The sequence below is a fragment of the Grus americana genome, chromosome 1 (genome assembly GCF_028858705.1).
Source record: "Grus americana isolate bGruAme1 chromosome 1, bGruAme1.mat, whole genome shotgun sequence".
Taxonomy (NCBI): Eukaryota; Metazoa; Chordata; class Aves; order Gruiformes; family Gruidae; genus Grus; species Grus americana.
The window spans coordinates 51838707-51853620 of NC_072852.1; the positions used below are offsets into that span (position 1 = coordinate 51838707).

Here is a 14914-nt window from a genome sequence, read left to right on the forward strand (position 1 = left end):
AGGTAGGGAGGGGAAAAGAAAAAGGCAGGCTCAAGGAAGCAGAATACAAAAAGAAAGTTAGTGATAACACATGACCGAAGATAATGAAGCCTGATAGGAAACCTAAATAGCATATTATCAAAGCTATTCCATTAAAACCTGAGGTAAAACTGCAGAGAAAGAATTTAACGTACAACTAAGGGTGGCAGAAGCCAGCCAGAAGCACAGGGGGAGATCAGAGGACAGGACAAGACTGTAGAGCCGATGGAGGAAAAGGAAGCTGCCTTCTTCAGATCAGAAACTAATCCATTATCATCCTTACGAAGCAGATGAAATCCAAAAAATCTACATACCTGGCCTCTACTTATCAGGCAATTATATCCTTCAATAAAATTCAGTAAAAAGAAAATGTTGGTTTTAATGTATAACACCTTCAATGCCTAAAATGTATTCTGTGCATTCAAATCTCAGCGTAAGTGTTTGAAAACCATTTTTAAATACTATTTAGACCTTGCAGTATTTTATGAATTTAATGTTTCTCTTGAAATGTTTTTCAATGGGAATTTTGCAATTGCAAGAAAAACCCTTCCCTAACGTAGCCAATCCCTAAATGACACCACATTTATCTGGTGCAACACTGCTCATCAGAAGCACGTCTCAACCCTAACAAAGTTCAGTACATCAAAGAGGAATATGTATCAAAGCAAAGTGCTTAACCACACAGATTTCAATACTAAATTCAATATTCCAGGAAGGCTTTCATGGACACTTAATTGACCTCTGGGGACTCAGTCACCAAAGCAGAATTTAGTCCGGAAAACTAAACTTACATTTTGCATTGAGATGTTCCATTTCTGGAAAACCAATGGATTATTCTAAATCAGCAGGGGTGGGGAAAATAGGAAGCAGTGTTTAATTAAACCAACATTAAGAGCTCAAAGGATTGTTGTCACATGGTACTCCCCCCAGCCCTTTCGAAAGAAAAATCCTAGCTGGAAACACAATGATGATGACACAGCTATAAATTTCATCAAAATCAATTAAGAGTCATGTACATTTGCAACATCTTGAAGGAACAGTCAAAAGCAGCCAGTAAATACAGTGTGCTATTCCCTGAACAGTGAAGAAGCAGGCTCACTCAACTTGAAGTACAATTCTCTTGCCTATAATAGCGTAACAAATACCAAAAGGAAGTCCACACAATCCAGAACAGTTTAAGTTCCTGTTTTCTGCAGCATGACAGATGTTCCAAGGCACGTTTCACTGTTGCTTTGCATCTTTAGATTACTGGACAAACATTACTTTTGGTTTTAAGTAAGATTTTGCTGTCCTCCTCAGAATAAAGGTTTGTCACTAAGAGGAGGACAACCAACACATAAATATTGCTTTTTTATTAGGAGGTTTTTTTAAAAAAAAAAGTGTTACCTCAAAACAGAACCATTTCAACCACTGGCCTCTGACAACATTAAAATGAATTGTGGTGGTACCAGCAGCACTGACTTTACACCTCACTTTTCAGGCCTGAACCATTCATTTCTCAAAAAAATGGTTCTCTTCCTTTCAAAGCCAAGCCCATCTTCAGTAGTAGGGAGGGTGACACCAAGTAACTCAAAACTCAAGTGGTAAGTGACAACCGATGCCCCACCATTAATTACCCAAGCCCACCATTTGCATTTAAATCCCTGTGGGAAGGCCCAAGCAAACAAAATGTATCTGAATTTAATAAGATATATGAATTTAGGATAAGAGTGTCAGAAGCTATTACCATTCTCCATTAAAGCATACTGGTTTCACCAGAGGGGATTGGGAGGAAATTTCTCAGTAACCACCAAAGCACTGGGTACATTATGAAAATTTTATTTCTTCCTCCAGAAAGAAATGTAACATGGGGTAAAGACATCACCAAACTCTTCTGGTAATGGTAAATCTGGCATTCAGACTTAATACACTGCATATGTGCTATTATGACTAGAAATGTAGGCAATCGGTCTATGAATTTCTCAGAAGAACAATCTCATTTGTACTTTGGCTTTAATCATAATTTGCTTTGAGATCTCCATTAGCAGTGCATTACAGGAGTTTTATGTGCCACGATCTATGAAAAAGAGCTAAGTGCATGTTCTGACAGGCTGAGGAAAACATGAGCAGTAATTATTTCAATAATATCAGCACTGTTTCTCTAACTGGTTTTATAATACTGCCTGGCCCAGGAAATGATAAAAGGCTCTTAAAGAACTATGCAGAAAAGGTAACATGACATTGATAAAGAAGCTTCAAAGGATTTGAGATAACAACAGATAGAAAAACTGGAGCAGCTGCCTGCCTGGCTCCGTGTGGGCAAGGACCCTTACACCTCCCGGGCCAGAGCCAAAATGACTATCTGTACCTGCTCTTCCAGCAGAAGTGATCCAGGTCAGGAGATCGCTGCCCTGCTGTGTCTCCTTTGTTCCCCGAGATCTGCTGAAGTAGCTACATGCATTAATTGTTTCCTAAGGTAGTTTCTGACTATGTAATTTAGTTTAAAATAAACATTTCATAGAATCACAGAATGGTTTGGGTTGGAAGGGACCTTAAAGGTCATCTAGTTCCAAACCCCCTGCCATAGTCACTGACACCTTCCACTAGACCAGGCTGCCCAAAGCCCCATCCAGCCTGTCCTTGAACATTTCCATAAAGGGGTCTGGTTATGGTTTTCTACATGTGCTTTTTAAAGAAAAAACAACACAAACTCAGTTACATCAAGAACATCCAGCTCAGGGAGCAGCTACAGTTGCAGATGTGTCAGGGTGCAGGAGATCACTTAAACCCAGGTTTGCGTGGAGAGGGAATAATTATAAACCTCTCACTCTCGTTCAGGTAGGAAAACTACAGAATTTCACTCAAGGAGCAACTGCAGTCTCATGCCCACCACACTTCATACAGCACAACTGTCCTTTTCTTTTCCTAAAGCAAAGACATACACTCACCTGATCCAGACACAACACAAACCAAAATAGATCGCATGAACGCATACAATATATCCTTATTTACGTTTGGCCTCACCCTTCTTAGGTAAACCAAATCAAGGGAATACTAAGAGAGTGTGGTCAAAACCCCCAAAAGATACCCAAAGATTAGATTTAAACAAAAAGTATATGCTCAGTCAGGAACTTAAATTATGCCAAGACAAAACCAAGAAACACCCTACTTAAAAAAGAAAAACACTCAACAACCACATGAATAAATATACCAATACCAAGCCTGTAACCAGAAATCCTACTTCCCATGATAAGGCTTCATGCTTTCCATCAAACAGTCCAATGTTGTGGATATAAATTCCATAAACAATTATTAACACAGGATGCCACTTAAAATATTTGTCGTCTCCTATACAAGAGGATATGCTCCCCTAAAGAATAGCCATCTCTCCTATTCTTTGGGGCACATGTTTGCTCCACACACATCCAAAATTAAATGAATTAAAAGAAGTTTGCTGGGGACTATGAAGTATACAGGCTGCACATTTCATTCAAATCCTTATTGCTGGTTTGAGATAAATCTTGAGGATCTATAAGACCAACTGATTAGCTGAAGTTAAGAAGTTAATACCATACTGGGTCAAAACAATGCTTCACTTGTTACCTTACTCTGACGGACACAGTAAGCAATGCTATTTAGGGAGAACTTATGAGCCTGGCCACTCTTTGTGGCCCGTTTCTCTTCCCAGCATCTACAATCACAGTATTAGAGATATTACCTGCCTATTCCATTTAGCATCTGTTTTGGGCATATCTGTGAATCAGTCCAATCTCTTTTTGAATCTGCTGATATTATCTGTCTCCACCACCTCCCAAGACAACGAAACACAGCAGCAACCTGCAGAGTCACCAAACTCTGTCTTTCAGTAATATTCTGTGCAAGTCACGCTCAATTTGTGCACTAGTACTACCTTTATTGCATCTGGTAGCACAGGGAGATACAGAAAACTCACTATATTAAGGGAGAGGCAATAGCTTTTGTTATACCCAAAAAGATTTCAAGATCTGATGAAGAATTTGCATACTCAAAAGCTTGTCTGCTTTTGCCAGCTCTATCAGCTGATCTAAAACTATATTAATCCCCCCTACAAACCTAGCAACTACACACTCCATGGACGCTTATACGAGTTCATCCTGAGAGTTTGGTAAGGTTCATTCCTCCTCATTTAAGTATTCTTGAATATGAACACATGACTCTATCCGATTTGCTTTAAATCTGGAAAAGCACATACTTTACTTTCCCAAATTTTTACCATATACGAGGAATAACTAGCTTATTTTTCCTCTTGACTCTTTACCAAGTGTCAATAGTTTTCAAAACAGCAAAAGCATATAAAGATACACAGCAACGACTGTCCTGCTGACATTTAACAAAAGCAGTAAAGCCTCCCAAGTCATCATCTAAGCATGTTTACAACCAACAGAGTTGCAATGGACCTGTTTAACTTCCCTTTTCTCTTTAATTTACCTGCCAAGTCTCAAACGCCTGTTTGTAGCTTCACAAGGCTCCTCAGCCTCATAGAGGCCAGGACTCTGGTGTTCCACGCTGCTGGAGTTCTGCCATTCAAAACAGAGATTTCTCCTAGCACCCATAGCAAAAGGCAAGTTCTCATACTCAGGTATTTCCTCATAGTGACGAACGTTCTCGTACTCTGGAGCGCAAGTGCTGGTTACAGAATTCAAACACATTTGTGACAAATTGTCTCCCAAAAGTACATGCCCATCTAAAGATTCAAGCCTTTGGTTACTTCGCATCTCAGGTTGACTTCTGTTTCTCTGCCTCTTCTTCTGTAACGCCGGACTACTTATTTCTACAGAATGCACCTTGGCAGATTTAGCTTTCCTTTCACTGCCTACAGATGCTATATTCCGGTTGCTACCACTTCCATACCCATCCCCGGTGGAAAGGTTGGCAATGGCACTATCCATTGACTGGCTGCCTTTAGACAGAAATTTTTGGAAGTCACTTTTCATTAAGCAAACTGACAGTTTCATGTTGAGAAATTTTTTCAAGCTATTTTTCTTCTGATGGTCTTTGCAAGGTTTGCCTGTCCTTTCCATGTCCACAGAAGAGAGAGATTTGGCCCTAGGCTTTGTCACAACAGTCAAGTGGTTGAAGCTGGTAGCAATGTTAGCAGGTTTTAATGATTCAGAGTTTCCTGAAAATGGAAGAATAGGATGAGGTAACTTCCAGACAGGTTTCTCAGAAGAACGTTTGGGTATGTCACAGGATGACAGTGCGCCTTGCTCCTTGGCAGGTGGACACGTGAAGTGAGATCCTTCCAGAACACTGTTCAATTTGTCCTCATTGGAAGTATAAGAACTTTTCTCCACAAGCTCTGCTGATGCGGCTTTTTTCAGCAGGCCAGCAGATGGTAGGCTGTGCCTCTGTGGTTTCTTAGGAACGATTCTTGGAGAACTTTCATCCTTTATTTTAACTTCTTTATCTTCCAATTTTTGTGGGGAAACACGGATGCTATTGGAAGCTGATGAGTGCTGACTGCAAGTTAATTTGAGTTGCTTTGGCAAACTCATGGACAAAGTATCACATCTGACAAAGTTAGTCCTTTTGTCCACAGCATCTAGCATACTGGTATCATCTGTCACCTCATCCATGGAGCTAACTAAGTTATGGTCCGCATCTAAAGAACATTCAACACTTTCCACCAAATCAGAAGTTTTGCGTGACAGTGAAGTTGACTCTTCCGTAGCAGGTTCGTTCACCTGATGTGTTTTGTCTGTATTGCTTTGAATTATCTCACATTTTTCAGGATGAAGCACTTCTGTATTATTGTTATAACAAACACTTTGACCAAGGATATTAATTTTTGCCAGCTTTTTAAAGCTTTGTTCCACAAGTCCAAAGGAATCTTTCTCTGAATTAGATTGTTCCTTTGTTCCTTCTCCTGTGGTGTCAATGCCATCCTGACGGACTAGACAAGCAGCACGTGGCTTTCTTGGCTTAGGGATAGGAAGCACTTTTGAGGTCAGGACTGAAGATGTTTCAGAGGAAGCTTCATCAGCATCTGCTTTCATACCCATTTCACCTGAAAACGTACTATTGCTACTTAAATTTTCATTTTCCAGGATTTTCTGGTCCAATGGGCAAGAGCAACTGTGGTTATTTTCAGTCAAACTCGGACAAATTTCAGACATCTGAAACTCATCCACAGTGAGCTTACCGTCAGTATTTTGTTGCTTTCCTTTAGCTACCTCAGAAGACGATGAAGACTGTACAAGCTCCATAAACTCTATTTTAATGTCATTCTTGGAACTGCTGCTGTCCCCTTTGTCAAGTTTGTCTGCATACCTGTGCCTCACAGGACTGCTGTTAGGAAACACACTATGAGTTAGAACGTCCTTAAGTTTCTCTTCCAAAATGCTGGCTTTCAAAACCACCTGATTTCTATTTGCCAGTTTTTCATTGTGACTATTCCCCAGAGCCAGTGCAGCTTTTTCACCGACTTTGATGTTCTCTAAGTTTTCAAAGCGCTCAAAAATGATCTGAGTTTTACAGGTGTTCTCCCCATTTCCAAGCTTATGAAAGCATTCAAATTTGCAAGATGACATTGGTAGAATATATGCTGTGTTATCAGTACTCCCTTCCGAGGCTTCATTTTTATAGTTCAAGTGGTCTAGCGTTTGAGAAGAATCTCCCCTGTGCTCCTCAAAGCTTTTTGTGCTTTTTTGTGTAGAGGATAGAGGTTTAACTTCGGGAACAGATGAGCTCTTGAAAACCTTTGGTTTTGGTGCAATTGCTGGCTTGGTTTTCCTTGCTGCTTGTATAACACCAGAAAGTACAATGTCTGGCTTCGGTGCAACAGGTGGAGGCGTCGCCTTGTGTCCTACCACAAATTTTGGTTTGGGGGCCACTGGTGGCTTCTTAATTTCTAGGAAGGACGGAAAACAAAGACTTTAGTCACCATCAGCCCGCAGAACAACTTCACCTGCACCGCAGTATTATCAGAAGTTTTGTAACATTTAAATCATGTGATCTGATCTACAAGGTCTCAGTGTTTGTATGTATAAGTTTTTCTCTTAAAAGCATGCCTCCCCTCCCTACCACTGCTTTTTTACTAGTTGCCCTTCTTTGTTTTAACAGGTACAATCAAGGAGCAGGAGGAAAAGTCTTCAAGGGTAACTTGTCCATTAAATAAAAACTTTAACTTTATGACATGTCCTTGCTCAGATGCTAAAGTACGATGCTAATAAAGACAGAGCAGATTAGCCTGGTTTTGCAGTTTGAACTACTATAATACCATTTAAAACCAGTGCAAATATGCTAAGTGCCTGATGTATAATAAGCCATGAAGATAACAGAACAGCTAGGGTAACTACCAAGACAGTTCAGTGCCTGCCCCTACCACCTTTGGAAACATGTAACCTAAAATTCCCCTTTCCTTTCCTCCTCTTTTCAAAAAAATATTGAGATGGCTTACTGTACCAGCTGTAAAAGTGGCAGGTCACTACTATCAGTTCAGTGAAACGAGTCTGTGATGTGAAGTTAATGCAGTGATTTGTAGCAAGTCAGTAGTTTCCTACTGTAAAAGTAAAAATACTATTTCTGTGCATCTTACAAAATTACTCTTCCCAACATGTTACCGTCTGACCTAGAAACAGTCACCACTGCTATGACTTATGACCCACTTGACAGCACAAGATGACAAACCCTGGGAATAGTGGACAGCAGGAAAAGGAGCACATGAGGAACTTGGTGATTATGGAGTTTTGATTGTGGTGGTGTTTGTTGGTGGTTTGGGGTTTGTTTGTTTGGCGGCTTGTTTTTTTCTTAAGGTATGCCTGAAACATTTTAATATTGAAGAAGATCATTTATGATGAATTTATGTCCATAGGCTGGAATAATTTCATATTTCTAAGTGCTTTGAATGATTTTTTGACATATGAAAACTGATTTATAAAATAAACAAGTTTCTCATTCTGTTTTTTTAAATATTACCTCTGTATTTATGACCTTTGTTTTGAAGAATATTTTGGTATACTTTCAGGAAGTCATACACATTAAATAAAACTCAAAACAACATGCTAATTAATGTTTCACATGCAAAGAGATTGGGTAACCCATTGATTTATTATTCGCTTTGAACTGTGGGTTTGTTGTTTGGTTGGGTTTTATCACCATTATTGTTATAGATATGCAATTATATCCTGATATCTAGCCTAGAAATACGAGAATAAAGTTTCAGGCTTGCGAGTTTTTCTGTTTAGGATTTTGTTTGTTAGAAAGAAATCTGGACAAAAAAAAAAAAAAAGGCAGATGTCCTCAGTTGCAAGCATTTCCCAAACACTAAGCCACTGCTCTAAGCAGACAGCCAGAAACAATGTCTCTACTACAGAAACAGGAAAACCATGTTTTTCCAGGACATGAATCACTAGATGTATCCAGACCGACTCCACTTACACTTAGAATATCTGCCCTTGCTGCAATTATACTAGCAAAGAGGTAAACCTGATGGCAGAAAATTTTTGAGACATTTTGCAAGAGGGAATGCAGAATTTCCTTCCAAAGGTACAGCTCCCTATGGCCACCGACACCAGCCAAGAGTGACCCAGCTACTGCAAAGGATGCACCTTCTGCTTCCTGTCCAAAGACAGAGGTTTCCCACACAGGCAAAGTCAATAGTTTGCTAGGAAAAAAATTAATTAACCCTTTGGATGGGCAACCACTCATCCTGAAGAGCAAAAGAGTTGTACACTCACTCAGAGACAAGGCAACCACCTATTCAGTCAGAGAATGAAGTGATGGCAATAAAGGACCCTGTTTTCTACAGTAAAAAACTGAGGAAGGGATGCCCAGTTCGTCACAGAACACAATGCAGGAGTAGACCTGGGCCATGTTCAGTAATGTTTATTAAGTTATTAAAGCTCCCTGCAAACAGGGGAGAGACAGTCTGCTTGGGAATCCTTCCTCATGCGCAAATGAGAGAAACAGATTGCAGAAGATACAGGAGATTAAACGCTGGCTAGGTAAGCGATATCCTGTGGATTATCTGGCCCGCTCCGCAAACTGAAGTCCATAAACCTTGGAAGTTTCTCTCTCTCTCTCTAGTGGGACTGTCTAACATTTTGGATAGCAATCAAACTAGATTACTCAGCAGGACTTTCAACTAGTATCCATTAGGGAGGACATTCAGAAGGTATGATACCATTACCTGAACATAAGATTCAAAACTAAAACATGAAAACGTAAAGGGATGCAAAGAAAACCAAAACAGTTGTTTATACGCCAACAGTGGAAACTTGGATAATGAACAGAGCGAGAAAAATTCACTTCTGATAATAAGTGCGATTCACTACTATTTCTGAAACCTACTAGAATTTTTCAAATGACTTTAACGTTAAAAACCATTAGGACAGACAGAAGAGACAGGCAAGCTGTGTGGTATAACAAAGACACTACTATCTGCTTTAAAGTGATTGCTCATTTCATCTACAGTAGATATGGGTCAATGTATTAACAGGCACATTACTGTCTCGGTATCAATACCGATCTCCAGTCAACCAGTCAATCAGAAAGGAATGTGATAAAAAGCCCTTTCAAACATAAATATGACATGAGAGGACAGACTCCAGGAAGGGAATGCATACCAGTAATTTTCCTCAACAATATATCTTTAATTTTCTGAAAAATACAAGTGATGAACTTCTCAGAAAAAAATCACAGCAGCTAGGCAAGGGTAAAAGTATATTAGATTTCAATTAGAAATCGAGAATTAAAGTTCAGTTGATTATAAACTAATCTAATTAATTGTGTGTGGATAAAAACTAGTTCTACATAACACAGTGCTTTAAAAGGGACAATTTCCCATCCTGAATAGAAAGAAACCTAAGTAGGAGGCAACTGTTATATATAAAGGTGTAAGGAATGACTGGAAGTCATATGAGAATGACTTTTTGTTAAATGACAAGCATAAGCAAGCCTCTTTGGTGAAAAACAATAATAAATTATACAACAAATGCATGGAATGGTGAGTTGTTTGGACAACGGGCTTTTTCCTGGTGCCATATGGAACTGTTCACCTAAGAAGAGAGATGGTCGGTTATGCTTTGGAGAGTAAAAACTGAAGAGAATTTGGAAGTCATTGCAGATAGTTATTTTATGAGAGCTCCATGCAGACCTGCAGCTAAGCAGTAAATAATCCTCAGAATTACAAGGAGATAAATATAAAAACATGAAGGGAGCTGAAAATATTTCTGTACACAGCACCTGCCAGACTGTTAGTGACATGCTATGTCACCTTCAGGCATTTTTAGATGAAAACTTGGGACAAATGCAAGAAATAACTAAAGAAGTATCCAAGGTCTAAAAAGCATGCCTTGAATCCCAAGAAAGCTCACCCTGCTTAATTTAACCACAAATTTAAGAAGTGAGATGGTAATAGTATATATAATTATGCATATGTGAAAGATTTTTGATAACAGATGGCTCTCTAATCAGGGGAAAAAACCAGACATGATGCCATAGCTGACCACTGAAGTTTGACAAGTTCAAACTAGAAACAAAGCTTTAAAATTATCGTCAAACCCCAAGGATAATTAACTACAGGAACATCATGCCTAGGGTTGTGGTGGAGCCACCAGCACTTACAGTCAACCTAAACTCACTTTCTGAGATGTGCAGACATTTCAGAGGAAATTTTGGACTGGACATTGGATTCTCTGGCTTGTCTTACTCAGGAAATTAGAATAGAGAATCACAATGATTCCCCCCCACTCTAATCTTACCCCATTTCTCAGAGAAGACCCCCGCATCCAGACTAGCATTATGTGTTACCAGTAATAAACTCAAATGTAAGAGCAGAAACACAAAGTTTTATTTGCATAAACAGATTGAATGATTCGGAGCCAGAGAAGCAGCCAGAGATATCCTCTGACTTGCTTGACTAGGCAAAGGAAGAAATCCATAAATAAAGTGACTAACAAAGCTGCCATCACCAACAGGAAATCTGCTGCTCATCTAGGAACAGCCAACACTGTGTGCAGTGCTGAACAAAAAAAAAAAAAAAAAAAGATGCTTAAAAATACCAACACACTCAACACCCTTAAAAAAAGTGGTTTTAAAAAGGTATTATTTTTCTAACAATAAATAGCCATTAGCACCAGGTCAACGCATACGCTCTTTGTCCGACTTGGGTCACAGCACAGAGAACAGACATTTGTCCCTCTGGTGAATTATCTCCTCCAGTGTGCTGAGGAAAAAGCAACACCCATTCTCATCCTGCTGAGCTCCTCTGCAACTGACACTCGTTATTGCTCAACTAGCTCTCCTGTCCTACCTTCAAGTTCTTTTAGAGGACAATGAGAACACCCTGGAGCAACTTCTACTCTCTGTGTTTTGGCCTTAAAGTGTCCATTTCTGTTCTTCTGATGATAGGATCTGGCAACTTAGAACCTCACTTAAAAATACTTGTGTGTCTTCTCCTATGCAATATCATGAATGAGCAGGAAAACCAGTAAGACAGTGCAGTCTTAAGCACTGTTATTACATAGCTTTAAATCTTCTCCTCAAATTTTTACCTCTTGTTATCTTGCTTGCCCAGCACAGGAATCAGGAGAAAAGAAGATATATGAAATTGAACTGAGGCAAAGAATCAAATAGCACTACTTCTTCTGCAATAAGCCCTACTATTGCTAAAGGAACATTTTCCCAGGTTATGTTTATGCCCATACTTTTGAGATTACGTTAACAGCTTCTACACTTGGGAACAACAAAAGAGCAAGAACGAGTTATGTTCACCTGCATCTCTCCAAGAAACAGGGACAAATGGTTCTGGACGCTGCTGTGCAAACATAATTTGATATTCCTTTCCTTGAAACGCTCCACACGAACAGAGGCCTCTCTCCTGGTATTCAGGTCCCCTGTGGGACTGTCTCTAGCCACCCGGGTATCCCTGTAGCAGGATCCTGCAACCCTCCCTAAAGCCACATCCTTTTTGAACCACAAAACAGTAAAACAATCAATCAAGTATGACATAAGATTTTGACAGCAGCTGGACCTTAATTTGAGGTATGAGTACACAATCAAGTTACTACAAGGTAAGCCAAGTTGTGAATTTAACAAACCTGCTACTCTATAGAAGCTGGCCATATGTATACTCTTATCTTACTGCACAGTATATGAGGTAGTTTATTCCTTTTCACCTACGAGATCAAATCTATTTCACAAACTACTTCATATATCTATTTCACATGTACTAGGAAAAGGGCTTGAAACAGTTACTGCTTAGCAGCTGGCCTACTGTAAATGTACATATTAGCTTTCTCATGGCACCTTGTTTACATAGGCATACTGTATTCTCAGAGTTCGGAAATCACATCTGTGGGCTATATATGAAAATAATACGATATCTACCAAGGGATCAATGTGCTGTTCTGTCTTATGTGAAGGAGGAGTGAACTCCAACAGCCCATTTACTATTCCTGGGACTATTTTGGCATAAAATACTACAACTCTCAGACACAAACCAAGAAAGCCAATCCATCTTTTAAAAAGCATGTAGGGAGAGAAATAATTATTGCTGTATGTTTGGGGTACATTCAGATATTATTGCAATGGCAGCTAATACACTGCACAAAGTATTTTAAAACTCCCGTTCTCCAGCAACTTAAGCTTTAATGACTTGCAACGGGCTTTTTCAGTTCAATTCCTTTGCTTTCAGTTACAGAAGGTAAGTTTCATCCAGTGAACACCTCAACAAAGTATTCTGAGATCATTAATTTATTTCCTGTGAATGTGTATTTATTTTCTCATTATGCAGAGGCTCCAATTTTCTCAGGTGCCACAATGCTCAAAAGAAAACAAAAAAAGGAATGAGTCATGACATCCCGGAAGATAACACACACAGTTTTTAAAATACAAGGGAAAACGATGGTTTCCAAGCCACTACAGTTTTAAAAAACATCCTAAATAAACTGCAAAGGGAAAACATTCATTTTGAAATCTCAGGTTGTTCAATGACTTGTTGAAATAAAACACGAAAATTGGGGATAACTTTAGAGTAAGGACAAGAGATGAACAAACAACCTTTTAAGATGACATGTGGAGATAGAGCTGAGTAACTCTAACGAGACTTGACATATTAGAGGGTTAAAGGGACATTAAACCCTGTAGGCCTCATTTTTTCAATCCTTGAAAGCAATGAATTTTGATTGGAAAAGTCATGTTGATTTTGTTTATTCTGTTCCTGCTTTCTTTTTCCCCCCCTTTGAATTACATTTTTGACATTAAAATACACTACATATTTCTCATTGCTGTTGTCAAATCAGACTTAAAATCTGAGCTATACATTCTGCCCACATTAAATAAGCTGTATAGATTCACATATAAGGACTGTTTCTTCAACAAGAAATAATAAATCTCAAAGTCATAACTCCGAGCTTTTGTTTTTCCCTTTTAAAGGCAAAGCACATACTTGAAGACAGCACAATAGTTCCAGGCAGAAAATGAGTAAACGTGCATTATTCATCAGCATCGTATATAAAGACTATGCAGTACATGAGAAAGCAATGAGAGGAAAATAGCTATTAAATGAAGGTAGAAACCAACATACAGGTTGATCACTAAAGTAAGATAATTTTTAAATTATCTAGAAGTATTTTTAAAAAGTGCTATAGTTCCTTAGTTCTAACAAGTCCACATTTACATATACATTTTTATACATGTAAGCAACAGCTATGGCAGAACTCCTTCACCTATCACTGAATTATGTCCAGCTCTGTAAGGAGCTGTAACTGAAACAATTTTGTAGAGGAACTAGAACAGATATATAGCAACAAACTGAATATGCACTGCATTATTTAGAAAGGCAGAAGGCAAGCTGGAGTGAAGGCTGGGTTATCAATGTCAGATCTTTCACAACTTCTGTCCGTGGACAGAAGCTGTGTTCAGTATTTCTCTCCGTATCATAGTCCCCTCAAGTAGCACAGTATCGCTTACGGAGAGTCCTGCATATCAAGCTGAAGTCACTCATAGCTACAAATTCTACTTAAAAATGTTAAATCAATACTGATTAGGTTGCACCAGGTTGCCTTGTTCTAAAGGTACATTAAAGGAAGACACAAGAGAGACACTCAAGCCCTTCAAGTTAAACTGAAGGAAGAGAAGAAGGATTTCTAGGCATTTCAAGTCCCATCTGAAGCCATACATGATGATAACACTAACTGAAATGCTGTCTAACCAATCAGTTGTCAGAAAGTGAGCTTACATAGCACAAACCAGAGTAATAACTGAATTCACAATCTAAATAATTTCAATGAGGAAACAGATCTTATAGATCACAGGACTAAAATTAAAATATAGGAGTTGGTAAGTTTTTACTTGAGCAATAGCTTTATAAAGCATGCCTAGATATTTCAGGAGCTAAATTCTGCAGCAGTGCAGACATACAGACGTTTAACCTTCGGAACCATCTTCTGGCAGTCCTCAGTCTCCTCATACCCTGCCTATGAGCTCCTTAACTGAGACGTCAAAAGCTGTCATGTCACCGTCAGCAGAATCATAAATCCTTGATCTTGTTTCACCTATTTACCTTTTTTTTTTTAAATCCTCAAATAATCCATCGCACACAAAATACTCTTCTTCCCCTCTTCAACAGCCTTCACATACTCCTCAGCTTCCTTCTTCCTGCCGATCAGGACTCTCTCTAAGCCTTCCCCTTCAAATCCCTGGCTAAAATTCACATTTTCCATTAAACTGTCCCACTTTCTTCTAACTGATATTCCTTAGCATCCCTTTCTCTTTTGCCTTCTAAGTGACTTTGCTCACCAGAACCCCTTCCTCCTCACCTTCCCCACAAACACCATCACAACATCAACTAAAACAGTCACACAACCTCAGCTCTAGAAGTCCTGAAATCACTGTTTAGCACTGAAAATCTACTCAACTTTCTGAAACTTAGTAC

At 39.1% G+C, this 14914-nt stretch overlaps 1 protein-coding gene across 3 annotated transcripts in view; it reads right to left on the bottom strand.

The window, feature by feature from the left end:
- The window catches only part of FGD6 (FYVE, RhoGEF and PH domain containing 6), a 72547-nt gene that overhangs the window by 55884 nt on the left and 1749 nt on the right, over positions 1–14914 (bottom strand). For all 3 annotated transcript variants that reach the window (XR_008577915.1, XR_008577916.1, XM_054832364.1), the window contains exon 2: positions 4465–6886. Coding sequence is in view for 1 of the 3 variants with exons in the window: in XM_054832364.1 (XP_054688339.1) it covers positions 4465–6886 (2422 nt within the window). In the remaining 2 variants the exon portion in view is untranslated. The remainder of the gene's footprint in view (positions 1–4464; positions 6887–14914) is intronic.